Source organism: Penicillium chrysogenum (genome assembly GCF_028827035.1).
Source record: "Penicillium chrysogenum strain IBT 35668 chromosome Unknown utg000005l_segment0_segment0, whole genome shotgun sequence".
NCBI lineage: Eukaryota > Fungi > Ascomycota > Eurotiomycetes > Eurotiales > Aspergillaceae > Penicillium > Penicillium chrysogenum.
Window position 1 is genome coordinate 2612808 of NW_026622753.1, and position 16242 is coordinate 2629049.

A 16242-nucleotide genomic window follows, 5' to 3' on the forward strand; every position below is an offset into this window, starting at 1 on the left:
AATCACTTTTCTTCTCATTTCTTCTTTCTGACTTCTGGCTTCTGACTTCTGCTTTTCCCTCTCTTTACTTTCTGAAAGGAGAAACAACCTTCACAATGTATGGTGATCATGTCCTTTACCTGTCATAGTATCTAACATACCATATAGGAATTCAACGGTCTTGTCCTCCGGGACGTACTGGGGCCAATTCGAGGAGATTGGCAAGTACAATGCCGACCTGAATGTGGCCGAGAGATTGTGGGCGGCCTGGTATGCCTGGATGCAGAACGATGTCCTGGCCACTGGAATCATGTCATTCGCCATGCATGAGCTGGTCTACTTCGGTCGCTCCCTACCCTGGATTTTCATCGACACATTGGGCCTGTTCAACCGCTACAAGATTCAAGGTGTAAGTGGCACCCTTCAGTTCATTTGGTCACTTCTAATACCGGGCAGAACAAAATTCCATCGCTACGGGAACAATGGGATTGCGCCAAATTCGTGCTCCTGAGTCATTTCACTGTCGAGCTGCCCCAGATCTGGTAAGACTTGAATCTCCTCTAAATGGAACTCCAGGTGGTCTAACATATATGCTAGGCTCTTCCACCCCATGGCACAATTCTGCGGACTTTCAACTTCGATCCCATTCCCTACCCTTTGGACCATGGCATGTCAGATCGCAATCTTCTTCGTGATGGAGGATACCTGGCATTACTTCTCCCACCGTGCTCTGCATTGGGGTCCCCTCTACAAGGCCATTCACAAAATCCACCACCAGTACTCGGCCCCCTTCGGTTTGGCTGCTGAATATGCCTCACCAATTGAAGTGATGATCCTGGGCTTTGGAACTGTCGGGTGCCCGATCGTTTGGTGTGCGATGACAGGCGACCTGCACATTCTTACCATGTACATCTGGATCGTCTTGCGCCTGTTCCAAGCCATTGATGCTCACAGTGGTTATGAATTCCCATGGAGTCTTCACCATTTCCTTCCCTTCTGGGCCGGTGCCGATCACCACGATCTCCACCATGAGAAGTTCATTGGCAACTATTCCAGCAGCTTCCGGTGGTGGGACTATGTCCTTGACACTGAGTACACCCCAGATGCGCTGAAGCGCCGAAGGGAAAACAAGGCCAAGGCGTCGAAGGCCCAGTAAGCAGTTGCATGTTTACATGTTTACCTTTCTTCATCCACATCATGCTTGCCTCTTTCAAACCCGTGTTCGAGTATTTCTTTACGGTGTTTGGTCCTGGATATCTTCCAAGGTTCCAGCGAGTGTGTAGTTTCCCATGATACATATTATCTTCGGGATAGTAATGTGATAATGTATTTAATATTTCGATGTGCTTTGTCATAGGATGAGCCGCTTTAGATTTGCAATAGAACCGCTATTAATAACACATCCCAATTGTCCAGGTGCCCCAGGTTATCGGCGGTAATCTATATATGCCGCAATCACAAATTGCATCTGCCAGCAGGTATCACTATGTTGTACTCGGCCCAACGCATGGCCCAACCCCTAACTAATTAGGTAGTCTACATGCACTACAAGTGACTAGCACCACAAGCAATACATTCAAAGCAAGACTATTCGGTCCTTATTGCTCCTTGATACCATAATGATGAACTCAGGACATGTCACCCATTAGATCCTCATCCATCTCAAGTCCAGTTTCCCCCCAGTGGGATTGACTTCACTAGAGCCTGACCAAACCTGTCCCTTATGGAGGCTATCAACGTACTCGTCGCTTAATCCCAGGTTATTATTGGTTTCCCCAAGGTTAATCACCAGGGTCTCCATCAGCTTCATTTCTTGCTTCAGTTGGGACTGTAAGTCCAACTCATGGGAGAGTCGAGGTAACGAATGAATGGATGAGAACCGTAGCATAGAAGACTCAGCATGATCTTTGGTCTGCACCAGTGTCGCGTTTAAAGCACGAGACATGATGAGGGATGAGACAGCGGGTCCAGTGACTTCTGCACACACAGGGGAGGGAGACACCTGCTTTGAAAGGTCGGCCATTGTTAAAGCTGCAAAGGTTTTCCCAAGCTTGATCACAGTCTGACTGAAGAAAACAGCCACTACCTGGGCGACGAGGCCGAGATTTTTGTCCTAAAGCAGAGATATTAGTCCTGAGTGTCAAAACAAGACAATCTACAGTGTCGATAGAGCCGCCACCTACCGCGCTCCAGACTCCCATGGCAGCATCAATTTCAGCGTTAAGTTTCTTCAAATCACCACGTTCAAATGTGTGAGCAAGAATAATGTAGGGCCTCGCAAGTGATTGATACACTTTCACTACATGAGGTGTTGTGATGCTCGGAGGCGGGCAGAGCTGCTCACGGAAATAATTAGCTCAAGAAAACAATAGTGCTCGCGCTGCCAAGTTCGTTTATTCTCTTATTGAAGATATAACTCACCTTGCCCTTCTCGAGTAAGCCCACCAGCACCCATTTCTTGTAGGCTTCCACCATAATCAGGCTCACAGAGCTGGTGGTAGGCATAGATATGACAATCCCAAGGAAATGAAGTGCCTTGCGCCATTCCTTCAGCGCCATGTACACCATACCACCATAAAGGAAGTACTGCAAGTAGTCTCGATAAGATATCTTGGATGAAACCTCGGAAGCTTCGGTCATAAAGGATACACTTGACCCGTGATCGGCGCAGAGCACAGAGGGCTCTGAAGAGGGACGTCCAAGTGAAATTGGGAAATGACAAATCTGCTTATTTAAGACAGGCAATGCACAAGAATATGCCTTGGCCTGGAGACAAAGCCGGACAAGCAAGAGGTGACTCGAGGTGAAAACGGCACCTGATGGGTCGAGACGAAGCATAGCGTCCTTAACCAGTGTAGCGCCTAGCAGTGGCTGTACCAGTGTTAGGTTAGCAATTATACCCAAGATATGTTGGAACTAGCCGACTCGCCGTTGATGCAGCTTGCGAGGCTTGCCCCACGAGCTCAACAAGAAGGCGCCATTCTCGTCCAGCGTATCTGACTTGCACCCCATCGAAACTCGCCAAAAAATGTGCGGCGCGTGTCCATAGCTTCCCCGAGGGGCGAATATCCGCTGGGAATAAATCGGCATTCTGTTCCTGCACTTTTTGTATTTGCACACGCAGCACGAAGAGGAATGGGATAGAATCTATCGCTGGGTCAAAACGCTAAAGACAAATGAACATTAGCTGCCAGCCTATAGAAACTTCAGAAAAGCAATATGTGATATAAGTAAAGGTGCTTACATCGAGAAAAGACTCATCATTGGCAAATGACTCGAGTGCCTTGGTCGTTTGTAGCCGCCTGAAGTATTCAACTAGCTCGCGGATCCGACGGTCATACTCGTCGCTGGGTAAGTGATTAGAGCTGTGTAAATGCGCCGACGCAGAGATAATATCCGAGAGAAGTGTCATCCTGGCTCGGTATGGAAGAAGAGCACAGGATAATTTGGCGACAAATGCGCAAAGATGTGTTTTCTGTTTCGAGTCTCTTTTGCTTTTGTGATGTCAGGATTGCAATAAGATGGAGACTCAAGGTTGGAAGAGGAAGAGATGAGCAAAGGGGGAAGAAGAGAGGTTTGGATAAGGTGTTTCTAAAAGAAAACCTACTGTTGTAGGTATGTGTGTATGTTGGTAAAGAAATGTGACGTAGGGGAGTTGTGATGATTATTGGGAGACCCCGGGGAGGTGGGTAAATCCGAGAGCGGGATCGATACGCCCCTCCACACTTTTGACTCATTTCTTTTTCCTTGCCCTACTACGTTCCTACACTCGTTCAATTCCTATAGGATATTATAGGATATTATTTGACATGTCATTGACCGAATCCGCAGCATTTGATGCTGCTCACAGCGCATCACTTGCCTCTCGTCGCCTCGCAACCTTAAACAATGATGAACGCAATAAAGCTTTGACGTTGCTCCATGATGCATTGGAAACGAACAGAGAAGATATCCTTAAAGCCAATGCTAGGGATGTGGAACTTGCTACTATTGCGGCCGAGAGCGGTAATTTGAGTCAGAGTGTGCTCAAGAGACTTGACCTCTCGCGGCCTGGAAAATACCAAGACATGCTTGATGGAATCCTGAGTGTGCGAGATTTGGATGACCCTAGTGAGTGCAGTTTCCAATATTTGAGCTTGATGAGACGGGATCTAACCCAATCATAGTTGGGAAAGTGACACTACGAACCCTCCTTGACGATGGTCTGACACTCGAGAGAGTCAGCTGCCCTATTGGTGTACTACTGATTATCTTTGAGGCCCGCCCAGAGGTAATCGCAAACATCGCTGCGTTGGCTATCAAGTCAGGTAACGCTGCTATTCTGAAAGGTACACGCACGCCCTTGGAAAGGTTTCATGGTATTGTTCAATTGACGTAAATCAACTTTCTAGGTGGGAAGGAATCTATGGAGTCCTTTGCGGCAATCGCGAACGTTGTCTCTAAAGCTATCGCCGAATCTCGCGTGCCAGTTGCATCGATCCAGCTGGTCAAGACACGCGACGTGGTGTCTTCTCTCTTGGCCCAGGATCGGCTGATTGACCTAGTCATTCCTCGGGGTTCCAACGAACTTGTCCGATTCGTGAAAGATAATACGAAAATCCCTGTACTTGGACATGCCGATGGTCTTTGTTCTGCCTACATACACGCCGACGCTGATACCGATACCGCTGTCAAAGTGATTGTGGATTCAAAAACGAACTATCCAGCGGCATGCAACTCATTGGAATGCTTGCTTGTCCATGAGGATACCCTTGAATCTGTCTTCCCGGCGGTAGCTGCTGCTCTTCTAGAGAAAGGCGTGACTCTCCGTTGTGATCCTGACTCAAAATCTGCGTTGACAAAGACATTGCCAACCGAGAAATCAGCGCAAGTACAAACGGCCACCGAATCCGACTATAACACTGAGTTTTTGGACCTTGTGTTGGCAGTGAAAACAATTCCCTCGACTGACCCATCGACCACGGCCGTGGAGGCTGCTATTGCCCATATAAACATGCATTCCTCCAAGCATACCGAGGTCATTTTGACCCAGTCCAAAGAGGTGGCGGATATGTTCATGAGCGGAATTGACAGTGCTGGTGTTTTCTGGAATGCATCTACTAGGTTTGCCGATGGCATGCGGTTCGGTTTTGGTACGGAAGTTGGCATCAGCACCAACAAGATTCACTCCCGAGGACCAGTCGGACTTGAGGGCCTGACCATCTACAAGTACTTGATCCGGGGAAATGGTCATGGGGCAGCGGACTATGATGGTGAAGGAGGGAAGAAATATCTCCATACTAAACTGCCCATAGACCAGTAATCGACCTCCAGTGTAACGCATTAATAGAAGGATATCATTTTAGAAAAGATTTTTTTTTTCCTTTGCTTTCTTGTTTGAAAAATCCCATAAGAAAAAACTTAGGACAAAGCCTGATTCAATTTTCTTTTGCCCCTTCATTCGTAAATTCTCATCTTCCAGTCCAACCAAAGACATCCCGCCACTTTTAAGTACACAGACTTGAGGCATCTGGCTAGAACTGGAACGATTCCAGGCACCGGGAAAGTCAATGTGGCCAATGTATGTTTCACAATACATACACACCGCATTATCCTCATCAAGTCCCTTAAACCTTGAAACCCTTGGAACGTCTGCGACCACGAGCGCGCTCGAACTTGCGGCCCTTGCTTCCCACGTACGGCTTCTGTTTTGAGTCAGTAAATTCGAATCACACCGTCTCATTGTCCAGTCGCAATAACGCACCTTGTCGGTGTGAGGACCGAAGCCGAAGTGCTTCACGGCCTCACGGGCGTTCTTGGGTCCACGGAGGAGCAGAGTGTTGGCACCGGTAGGGGCGCGGAGAGCAAGCTGGTCGAGAGTCAAAGTCTCACCACCGGCCTTCTCAATGCGAGCGCGGGCAGTAGCGGTGAAACGGAGGGCAGCAATCGACAGCTTGGGGATGGTCAAAAGGCGGTTGTCGTCGGTGACGGTGCCGATAACGACGACAGTCTTGCCCTTCTGTGCCTCACTGATGTTGGCAACAGCGCGAGAAAGGGAAACCGGGGGGCGGTTGATTCTCGACATGAAGAGACGACGGAGGACGGCCTTGTTGAAGTTGGACTCGGTGCGGCCTATCATGCATCCCATATCAGCCTCATTAAAATCCTCACAACGGTACACCTGTAGAAATTGCGCTGCAAACGAAAGTCGGAATCGGGGTAGTCATACGAGCCAAGAAGCGGTAGAGCTTCACCAGAACCTTCAAGTAGACGTTGTCGCTCTTGGGAGCCTTGCGGTGGCTGCTCCGCACATGGTGGCGGTCCAGGTCGATACCTGCGATTTAGAGATTGTCAATGGAATGAACTTAGAACGACGGGAAAAAAGAAGGGATTCGAATGAATGCTGCGAGATGCGATAGTCGAGCGAACAGAGATGATTGAACATACCCATGGCTGTGTATTGGTCGACTTCCCGGGAAATAGCTTGCTGTCGCACCCGTATGGAAAGTGCAGGAGGTTTTTGATCCTTGACTTTCGGCTGGACAGTGGTGTGTGGGTTTAGCCCTACGCTAGACTATACTAGGAAAGGCGAGGCACATGACCTGGTTATAGCCACGTGACCTATCGCCCATCAAGTTGTCACCCGATCACGTGATAGGAGGGTCTCATTGCCTCTAGCCCTGGAATAGCGAATTACTCCGTCCGGAGTATAAATGAACCTTATCTTTTAAATCCTGTTATGGCGTACCTGAGTATGTACGGTATGTTGTCTATTTGTACAGCATACATACCAGATCACTTTTATCCACTGTTTGTTTATGCATTGTGTATAATCAAATGTTCGTAATAATAATGCGAAGAAATATCTAGGTACATGTATTATTTGAACTATTCTCTATCATCCAGGCGGACAAAGAAATCACGAGTCATCTCGAAACTCAACCAGCTGCTTGCCATACTAGGAGCAACCTTCAAAAGATTCGGCCCTATCCCCTTGAAGAGTCCACGCAGTCCCTCTTCAGCCACGATAACCCTCACAGCATCCCAGATCGAGGTGTATTGGTAACCCATTCCAGACATTGTGTTGATCTGGAAGCGCCGACGTAGTACATCACTAAATAATAGTCAGTTTCACCGGGTTTAGCAAGGCTTAGCAAATAGAACAAAAGAACTAACAAAGGATATGTACAGGTCTGGGCGACTGCTCCAGAGATCGCGCCAGCCAGTAGTTTTCGATAGGGGCTAGGGTTTTTGTCCCCTTCCGGTGTTAGATACTTGCGCACTGATTCGTAGGTCATAAAATTGAGTCCCACCTGTCGCTTGTCAGTTGTGACCAAGTCAAATTAAGCTGACAACTCACATATGGGGCCACCCCAGCAACAGTGGGGGCAATTCCACGATATAAAGCCTTTGTCCCACCTTCATTTTTATAGATCATGGCCATTGTGGTGAACATGCCTGGCAGCTTTTGGCTTGGATCTCTTGCTCCAAGATCGGCAAATGAAGCGGATTGAATAGAAAGTCGGGTCCGAACAATGTCCAGGGGATAGGTGATAGTCACCGAGGTGATACCGGCGACACCTCCACAAATAAGGCGACGCATCGGGGTCATTTCACCATCGGGAGACTCGACGAACTGGATCAAAGAAATGTCAGTTTGGATCAAACCTTAGTTCTGCAGGATAGGAGCAAACACCCACTTGCTTGTAAAAATTATAGCTTCCAAACTGTACCGCAGAATAGGGGATAATACGAATACAGTTTGTTCCATTTCCTCGCATGAAGCCCCGCCAGCCTTCTTCCCGCCCCATCTTCACCAAGGCTTTCCAGATCGACAATCTGTATTCTGTTCGACCGACGCTTTGTACTTGAAGAAGAATTTTCAATCGTTCGAGTGGTGACACTATGGTCCTGGAAACTGCACCAGCCACTCCACCAGCCATAAATGCAGCCACCACTGGTTCGGCGAGATTCCTTCTAACACGAACCAGCACCGCGGGGTTCTCCTCATTAACCAGCTCCTGCTTTAATCAAACTGTCAGCCTTCTAGTTCATATTATTGGACGGGCGTCTCTTCTTACCTTGGCTGAACTTGAACCTGTGGGAAATTTAGACAGGTTCTGCAGGGCAGGCTTCGCTGCGCCCTCCAGCTGCTCTTTCTGAACAGCATCCTGGCGATCTAAGCTCATCTTGACGATGTGCACATCCGGTTCTGCAGATGAGGTTGATAAAAAAAAAGTCCTTTGTGATCTGCTGTAAAATGATTTTCCCACAACTCTTTTAATCAGAAAATGAAGCTTGGTTGTTGCTGTAAATCAAATGCGATGAAGCACTGTTGGTGTCGTGCTAGCCATGAAGGTTGATTGTTTTCGGAGGCTCGGTGATCTAAAAGCACATCATTGATCTTGCGTCCCGTGGTGAATTGTTCGTTTCAATGGCCATGTAACCGAGGTATGAAAGGTAATGTTGATAGATTTGCGAAAAGGGGAAAAAGAGAAGCAAGGTCAGAAAGGAAGGACTTTGCTATGATCAGATGTGATGTTTGGCCGGAGTTGCTTTTCCCCCTTCAATGTTGTTAAGAGATGTGAACAGGTGAAAAGAAAGAAGTAAGAAGGAAGAAGGAAGAAATGAGAAATAGGCAGGAAAGTGGTCACAGATCACACAGGTGTGTATATCTGGAGGATCTGATCAAATTGCGTTTAGAGAGGTTTAGAGGTTCAGAAAGAGAAGAACATCCCGACTTACCGACAGACACGGTACCTCCCGATAGTCCGCCACTTATATTACGTACCTTGGGGGCGGATAAGCTACCCAGTACTATTCCGTCCTCCGTACTCCAGTACTCCAGTACTCTGTAGGTAATGCCTAGACCTCTCCAACATTGTAATATAGGCCAAATTCTATTTGTATTCTTTTTATTCTTTTTATTCTTTTTTATTCTAATTTTTTCTTTTTTTTTAAAAATAATGATAATATTATCCTTATTAAATTTGTAAATAAACCATCTGTCATTAAAATAAAGAAACGAAAAAGCACGCATGGAAGAAGAGAAAAAAAGTCTCCTTTCACCAATTGCGTCATTGGCATGTTTGATCCACCGTAGCACCTTCATCACTAATTCTTTCTGTGCTCTCTCTCTTCCCTCATACTCTTTAATCCTCTTGAAGCTTCTTAAGCTCCACTCCTTTCCAACTCTTTAAAACCCTATCAACTCACCCCCGATCTTCTTTCTTTTCCATTGCCCTGTGCTAACGGCACCATGTCTTCTCGCTCTGGGACTACTCTGTATGTTACCGGGTTTGGCCATGGCACCCGTGCTCGCGATCTTGCCTACGAATTCGAACGGTACGTGTCGCCTCTACCTTCGCACCTACGAACTTCGATTCCCATCCCTCCGACGACCTCCCGATGAAGACCATTGGCACTGAATTCCTTGGACGACCCTCTTCTTTCTTTCTTCCAACTAGCGTGGCATTGACATTGGCGCGGGAAGCTTATGTCTACGTTGCCCCGTCTCACTCCTGGGCAACTGTTAGCTGGTCTTGATCATTCTTCATCATAATTTCTCTCGATACCGGTACCTGAAGCCAGCTCAACTGATTTTCGAACTAGTTATGGGCGTCTTGTTCGCTGTGATATCCCTGCCCCGCGCACTCCCTCCAGCCGCCTGTGAGTTAAACCATGATATCTGAAACCCACTTTACCAGTCTAATCTAAATCGCTTAGTTTTGCCTTCGTTGAATACGAGAGTCGCCGCGATGCTGATGATGCTTATCATGAGATGCACAACAAGCGTATCGGTCGCGATGATTTGCTGAAGATTGAGGTAAGCATATCCTCCCTCCCCCCCCAAAGCTTTGGAAAATCTCTTTTAACCTATCTCTAGTGGGCACGCACTCCTCCCTCTGCTTCCTGGCGCTTTGACTCTGGCTCTGGCCGTGACGCTCCACGTGACGCTGGCCGTGATCGTCGCCGTGATCGCACTCCTCCTCGCCGTGGTCGTTCCCCATCCCCTCGTCGCAGCCGTGGCGGCGACTATTCTCCTCGCAGAGACGATCGGTACGAACGCGACGCCGACCGCGACTACGACCGCCGCGACCGTGATTCTGACCGCCGTGACCGTGACCACGATCGACGTGATCGCGACCGTTCTCGCGACCGCTCTCGCAGCCCCGATGACCGTGAACGCGATGGCAAGGATGACCGGGAGAGACGCGATGATGATCGGGAGCGTCGTGAGGAGGATCGTGAGAACGGCCCCAACGGTGAGGACAGGAAAGGTCAGTTGCCCCGGGAATCCACCTAGAAAATGTCTTTTCACTCACATATAGTAGTACCCCTGGACCCAATGCCCTCTGCCCATGATGAGCTTGATACTGCTGAGTAGATGAACTCAGTACTACGTTCATTCGCTCTCGAACCATGTCCCCCGTCGCCATTATGTTTTCGTCCTCTGAAGGTGTCCTCCATTGCGGTTGGGCCAACTAGGGGAGGAGGAGACAAGGTTATCGCCCCTGTGTTGCTCCTAATTCATCCTACGGCAATATCTCGTATCTCGCCGCCCCTTTGCCTCTGTGTTTCTGATTTCAATGGCGTGAAGCTTGCTCTTCGCTGGACAAACTTGGGCCGAGTGAACGTGTGACCCCTGCTTTTTTTTTTTCTTTTTCAAATTTGCTTTTTCCCCAAGTTATTCCCAATATTTCTTACTTCCTTTGAGGTCGGTAATTTATCCTGGTCAGCAGCTCGGATCCCACCGAAGCGAACGTCGAGCGATCGTTCCAAGTCCGCGCCCAAATACCACGATGAATTCCGTTTCGCCCTCCGTCTTGTTCGCAATTTTAATTTGAAAGCGGTTATTTCAATCCCTCGCCCTCTTCGACCGGTCGCCATCCTATGTGGTCTGGTTTCTCTAAACCACTGTAGTGCCTTAGTTGTATGTGAGGTATAAATGCGGATTGGCCGGTTTTGGAAGCATCGGTTCTACGGTATTGTTAATTGGAAGAACCCCCCGGGCCAGTTCTACATGAAATCCGATACATTTTGGAAATTGCCCCTATCATACATGCCCGTGGACATATGTAGCCGTATGACGTAGAATATTTGTAGGGAACATCCACTATCGGTGCCTCAGGCAATTTAACCCCTCTTAAGCTAGTTAGTTATAACTATACGTAGTTCGGGCCTCTCTCCTCATATGTTGTACAACTCATGCACTTTATCCCTACTGTTGTAGAGCACAAGACTATATCTTCTCCAAATACTTTCTACTATTATGAATTCAGCAAAACAAACAGGAATCAGCATTGCAATCGATGTATTAGCCTTCTTCCCCTCTCATCACATATGGAGAACACTAACATGGCAAAGAGGGGCGGGACATTTACGGATTGCGTTGGAAATCCGGGGACGGGCCGCTTGGAAGATGACATTGTGATTAAACTGCTCTCAGAAGATCCCGGCAACTACAAAGATGCACCTTTGGAGGGGATCCGGCGCATTCTTTCCAAGTTTACAGGTCATGAAATCCCTCGTGGGGAACCCATCGATACTTCATTGATCCAGAGCATCCGCATGGGCACAACTGTGGCAACAAATGCGCTGCTCGAACGGAAGGGAGAGAAGGTAGCGCTAGTGGTAAGCAAGGGCTTCAAAGACTGCCTCGAGATTGGAAATCAGTCTCGTCCCAGAATATTCGACCTTGCCATCAAACGTCCCGATGTCCTTTACGAGGAGGTGATTGAGGTGGACGAGCGCGTCACCTTGGAAGACTACGCAGAAGATCCGCAAAGAAACACCACTGCCACTACTCCCAGAGAACGGACCCGAGTAGAAGACGATGTTGTTCGCGGGCTTTCTTCCGAAGCAGTTCGCATACTGAAGCGTCCGTCTGAGGAATTGGTGAGATCGCAGTTGACAGAGGTATACAGCCGCGGGATTAGAAGCATAGCAATATGTCTTATACATGGGTACACCTTCCCAGACCATGAGGCACTGGTGGGAAGAATCGCGAAGGATATTGGTTTCCACCATGTGAGTTTGAGCCACCAGCTCATGCCGATGATTAAACTTGTGCCGAGGACAACTTCAGCCTGCGCCGACGCATATTTGACCCCTGCCATCAAGAAGTATATCTCTGGATTTCAAGCCGGATTTGAGGGTGGCCTGGGCAGTGAGAGTGTCAAACACCAGGCGGGTGCCAAAGGCGCACGCTGTGAATTCATGCAATCAGACGGTGGCCTGGTGGACGTGGACCAATTTTCAGGCCTACGAGCAATTCTGTCAGGGCCTGCTGGCGGAGTGGTGGGGTATGCGTTGACTTCCTACGATCCCGTCTCGAAGACACCTGTAATAGGCTTTGATATGGGAGGGACGAGCACGGATGTTAGCAGGTATGGATCCGGCCGGTACGAGCATGTCTTTGAGACAACCACCGCTGGAGTGACAATCCAGTCTCCTCAGCTGGATATCAACACTGTTGCTGCAGGTGGTGGCTCAAGATTATTCTACCGTAACGGTCTTTTCGTTGTTGGGCCCGAGTCAGCAGGAGCTCATCCAGGGCCCGCCTGCTATCGCAAGAGCGGACCGCTCACAGTAACCGATGCCAATCTATTCCTTGGACGATTGGTCCCAGACTTCTTCCCGAAGATTTTCGGCTCGGATGAAACCCAGGGACTGGATGAACAAGCCAGTCGGGTGTTGTTTGAGGAACTAACCGAAGAAATCAATCACAGGTTGAGCAAAGGGGGCCAAAGCCGAGAAATGTCCCCTGACGAGGTTGCCTTTGGTTTTATCAAGGTAGCCAACGAGACGATGACCCGACCCATTCGATCTTTGACAGAGGCTAAGGGGCATGATACCTCAAAACACAAGTTGGCTACGTTTGGGGGAGCTGGGGGCCAGCATGCCGTTGCCATTGCCGAGAGCCTGGGGATTCGGCAGATTTTGATCCATCGATATTCCTCGGTGCTCTCCGCATACGGAATGGCGCTGGCAGACGTTGTTGATGAAAACCAAGAGCCCGAATCGAAGACCTGGGCTGATGACGATAAGGGAGAGGTCCGCGATGCACTTGGTTCGAGAATAGAAGACTTAAAGAAACGATCCACGCAGAGGTTGCAAGACCAAGGCTTCAGCAGTGACTCAATCGTGTTTGAAGAATACCTCAATATGCGATATCGAGGAACAGAATCTGCCTTGATGATACTTAAACCCAGCAAAGAGGAAGCCGATCTTAACTTCGGGGGCGACGAATGGGCCTTTGGGAAGGCATTTGTGAAGCAACATGATGAAGAGTTTGGTTTCACTCTCCCAGACCGGGACATCATTGTGGATGACGTGCGGGTGAGAGGAATCGGGAAAGGGTTCAAAGTATCCGAGAAGACTGTGGACCAGCAGGTCCAAGAGTCCAACCCAAAGGATGTGGCGGCGGGCCAAGAATATCGCAGATCTCTCGTATACTTTGAGGGCGGCCGACGTGAAACACCAATCTACAAACTCGACAACTTGAAGATTGATGACCGAGTGAGGGGCCCAGCCATTTTAGCCGACGAGACCCAAACGATCGTGGTGACCCCAGGGGCTTCAGCGCTCTTGACAAAAACCCACGTCGTCATCAATATTGGTGAATCCGACGCCAGCCTGCCAAAGATTAGCACTGACAATGTGGATCCTATCCTGCTAAGCGTCTTCTCGCACAGGTTCATGGCTATTGCTGAACAAATGGGACGTGCTTTACAGAAGACAAGTGTAAGTACCAATGTCAAGGAGCGACTTGACTACTCCTGCGCATTGTTCGACGCAGAAGGCGGGCTTGTTGCGAATGCGCCACATTTGCCCGTCCATCTCGGTAGCATGTCAACCTGTGTACGGATACAGGCCCGCATCTGGCAAGATAAATTGAAGCCCGGCGATGTAATTGTGTCAAATCACCCGGAATTTGGGGGAACTCATCTTCCAGATATCACAGTCCTGCAGCCTGCTTTTAGCCAGGGAAAGATCATATTCTACGTCGCCTCCAGAGCGCATCATGGTAAGAGCTTTTCCCGAGTGAGAGAGGCGGGAAATGGAACAGATATACTAACCTGCATGAAGCCGACATTGGAGGAATACTCCCGGGATCTATGCCACCCCACTCAAAAGAGCTTTACCAAGAAGGCGCAGCCATCAAAAGCGAAAAATTGGTATCAGAAGGCAAATTTGACGAGGTGCGCATCACAGAATTGCTGTACAAAGAGCCGGCCCAGTATCCAAACTGCAGTGGGACCCGATGCCTAGCAGATAACTTGAATGATCTCAAAGCTCAGATTGCTGCAAACAAGAAAGGGATCAACTTGATCAACACTCTAATCGAGGAGTATGGTGAGACTGTCGTGCAGTTCTATATGCACCAGATCCAAGACAACGCAGAGCTCAGCGTGCGCAATCTACTAAAAGATGTGAGCAAAAGGTTTGCTGGGCAAGTACTGAGTGCTACTGATTATATGGATGATGGGAGCCCTATTCAATTGAACATATCAATAGATGGGGACAAAGGAGAGGCAATCTTTGATTTCGAGGGGACCGGTCCAGAAGTATACGGTAAGGTAGAGCGGCCTTCAAGAGAAACTTGACGTTTATTGAGCTAACAATGATAGGCAATATCAATGCACCAGAGGCTGTCACATACTCAGCGATCATTTATTGCCTGCGATGCCTAGTTTCAGCGGATATCCCATTGAACCAGGGCTGTTTAAAGCCTATCGACGTTCGAATTCCTCCTGGTAGTCTCCTATCCCCCTCGGAATCAGCTGCCGTAGTGGGTGGCAACGTTTTGACGGTAAGACCAGACAGATACTGACGTTGATCATGGGCTTATCGTTTTCACTCCAGAGTCAACGAGTGACCGATGTCATTTTGAGGTGCTTCCAGGCTTGCGCTGCGTCACAGGGTGATACCAACAACCTTACATTCGGGTTCGGAGGGAATATGCCCGGTGAGACGGAAACAAAAGGGTTCGGTTACTATGAAACCATCGCCGGTGGTAGCGGGGCTGGTCCGACTTGGGAAGGCACTTCAGGGGTCCATACACACATGACTAACACCCGAATCACCGATGCAGAGGTGTTTGAACGGCGGTACCCTGTCATCCTCCAAGAATTCAGTCTTAGACCGAATTCAGGAGGCAATGGTCAGCACCGCGGCGGGGACGGCGTTGTGCGAGATATTGAATTCCGTATTCCCGTGCAAGTCTCTATTCTTTCCGAGCGAAGAGTCTACCATCCATATGGGTTGGAGGGAGGCGAGGACGCCCAGTGTGGTCAGAACATCTGGGCGCGTCGCGTGAAGAAGCAAGACGGAGGCTGGGAGACAAGATACATCAACCTCGGGGCGAAGAACTCCGTTCAGATGCAGGCAGGGGAGCGGATCATTATCCGTACGCCCGGAGGAGGAGGATGGGGTCAAATCGGAGACCAGAGCCAGCTTATCCAAGAGGAAGATCATCGTCGTGCTTGGCGGGGAGGCTCTATTGCCAACAACACGGCGACGCAAGAGGCGAGTATGTGATCTAGAAGGAAACTTGGGAGCAAGTTCACCATGTTTTGATTCAAACGGGCAAGATTAATTTGATTATGATGGAAACTGTAAGAGCCATTTATGGGCAACGTAAATCAACTCTCAACGGCGATCATGTTTCACTTTCCTCATCACTTGTCGCCTCAATATTCTGCTTTGATGGACTTTGGTTGTCCGGATTGGCCTGTCCTTGCTCTCCTTGATCAGACTGGCCTCCCTCTGCCGAGTAGACAGGTCGAGGCAGAGTCTCCCCATTCTCTTTCAACGCCTCCTCGATTTCAGGAAGGAGGGAAACTATGGCAGCGAACTGATCCACTGGCATTGAGATACCCTAAATCGGCATGAGTATTAGCATGGTTTATGCAAAATGACTGATCAACCGACCTTTTTCCCTGGCAACTCCTGCCCGTCCTTTTCATAATATTCTCTGACGTTGACTTGGGTCTTCCCACGGAAGGAAGATATTGTCACACGGCGCATCTTGGATATTTCCCAATAGCGATCTCCATTAGAGTCGGTTTTAGCTTCCGCTGTAGTGTTGACCTTGGCCTTTTTGGGACGCACGCTATTGTCAAGGCCAGCGACCGACTCGGAAGAACGTTTCTTGGATGACATGGTTGAGTAGTCTCGGTAAGTGAGAAAGAAGGTATCAAAGGTGAGAAAGTGGGAAGTTGTGTAGGTCCAAACATGAACGCGAAACGCGGGACACGTAATCACGTGCCTATCTATATA

At 48.9% G+C, this 16242-nt stretch overlaps 9 protein-coding genes across 9 annotated transcripts; 5 read left to right on the plus strand and 4 right to left on the minus strand.

Moving 5' to 3' along the window:
- Nucleotides 1-95: 95 nt before the first annotated feature.
- On the plus strand, nucleotides 96-1135 carry N7489_009399 (sterol desaturase family protein; the record flags this gene model as incomplete). The annotated part of the gene is made up of 4 exons (XM_056715149.1): nucleotides 96-102; nucleotides 129-388; nucleotides 436-521; nucleotides 577-1135. The coding sequence occupies 4 exons, from the start codon at nucleotides 96-98 to the stop codon at nucleotides 1133-1135; spliced, it is 912 nt and encodes a 303-aa protein (XP_056562771.1).
- Nucleotides 1136-1624: 489 nt separating this feature from the next.
- N7489_009400 (putative COP9 subunit 3) lies at nucleotides 1625-3391 on the minus strand (the record flags this gene model as incomplete). Its single annotated transcript, XM_056715150.1, has 5 exons — nucleotides 1625-2092; nucleotides 2163-2315; nucleotides 2401-2850; nucleotides 2897-3145; nucleotides 3224-3391. The coding sequence occupies 5 exons, from the start codon at nucleotides 3389-3391 to the stop codon at nucleotides 1625-1627; spliced, it is 1488 nt and encodes a 495-aa protein (XP_056562772.1).
- Nucleotides 3392-3788: 397 nt separating this feature from the next.
- Nucleotides 3789-5281, plus strand: N7489_009401 (glutamate-5-semialdehyde dehydrogenase; the record flags this gene model as incomplete). The annotated part of the gene is made up of 3 exons (XM_056715151.1): nucleotides 3789-4089; nucleotides 4146-4307; nucleotides 4371-5281. The coding sequence occupies 3 exons, from the start codon at nucleotides 3789-3791 to the stop codon at nucleotides 5279-5281; spliced, it is 1374 nt and encodes a 457-aa protein (XP_056562773.1).
- A 304-nt stretch (nucleotides 5282-5585) lies between these two features.
- N7489_009402 (60S ribosomal protein eL18) lies at nucleotides 5586-6409 on the minus strand (the record flags this gene model as incomplete). Its single annotated transcript, XM_056715152.1, has 4 exons — nucleotides 5586-5663; nucleotides 5723-6090; nucleotides 6188-6292; nucleotides 6406-6409. 4 exons carry the CDS (start codon nucleotides 6407-6409, stop codon nucleotides 5586-5588), a joined length of 555 nt encoding a protein of 184 aa, XP_056562774.1.
- A 437-nt stretch (nucleotides 6410-6846) lies between these two features.
- Nucleotides 6847-8147, minus strand: N7489_009403 (putative mitochondrial carrier protein; the record flags this gene model as incomplete). Its single annotated transcript, XM_056715153.1, has 5 exons — nucleotides 6847-7072; nucleotides 7135-7271; nucleotides 7319-7594; nucleotides 7659-7979; nucleotides 8040-8147. 5 exons carry the CDS (start codon nucleotides 8145-8147, stop codon nucleotides 6847-6849), a joined length of 1068 nt encoding a protein of 355 aa, XP_056562775.1.
- Nucleotides 8148-9217: 1070 nt separating this feature from the next.
- Nucleotides 9218-10345, plus strand: N7489_009404 (RNA-binding protein; the record flags this gene model as incomplete). The annotated part of the gene is made up of 5 exons (XM_056715154.1): nucleotides 9218-9303; nucleotides 9571-9627; nucleotides 9685-9784; nucleotides 9845-10238; nucleotides 10293-10345. 5 exons carry the CDS (start codon nucleotides 9218-9220, stop codon nucleotides 10343-10345), a joined length of 690 nt encoding a protein of 229 aa, XP_056562776.1.
- On the plus strand, nucleotides 10346-10906 carry N7489_009405 (uncharacterized protein; the record flags this gene model as incomplete). Its single annotated transcript, XM_056715155.1, has 2 exons — nucleotides 10346-10594; nucleotides 10646-10906. The coding sequence occupies 2 exons, from the start codon at nucleotides 10346-10348 to the stop codon at nucleotides 10904-10906; spliced, it is 510 nt and encodes a 169-aa protein (XP_056562777.1).
- A 395-nt stretch (nucleotides 10907-11301) lies between these two features.
- N7489_009406 (uncharacterized protein) lies at nucleotides 11302-15501 on the plus strand (the record flags this gene model as incomplete). Its single annotated transcript, XM_056715156.1, has 4 exons — nucleotides 11302-13987; nucleotides 14050-14535; nucleotides 14592-14773; nucleotides 14827-15501. 4 exons carry the CDS (start codon nucleotides 11302-11304, stop codon nucleotides 15499-15501), a joined length of 4029 nt encoding a protein of 1342 aa, XP_056562778.1.
- Nucleotides 15502-15622: 121 nt separating this feature from the next.
- On the minus strand, nucleotides 15623-16125 carry N7489_009407 (transcriptional coactivator p15/PC4 family protein; the record flags this gene model as incomplete). The annotated part of the gene is made up of 2 exons (XM_056715157.1): nucleotides 15623-15841; nucleotides 15895-16125. 2 exons carry the CDS (start codon nucleotides 16123-16125, stop codon nucleotides 15623-15625), a joined length of 450 nt encoding a protein of 149 aa, XP_056562779.1.
- Between the last annotated feature and the right edge of the window lie 117 nt (nucleotides 16126-16242).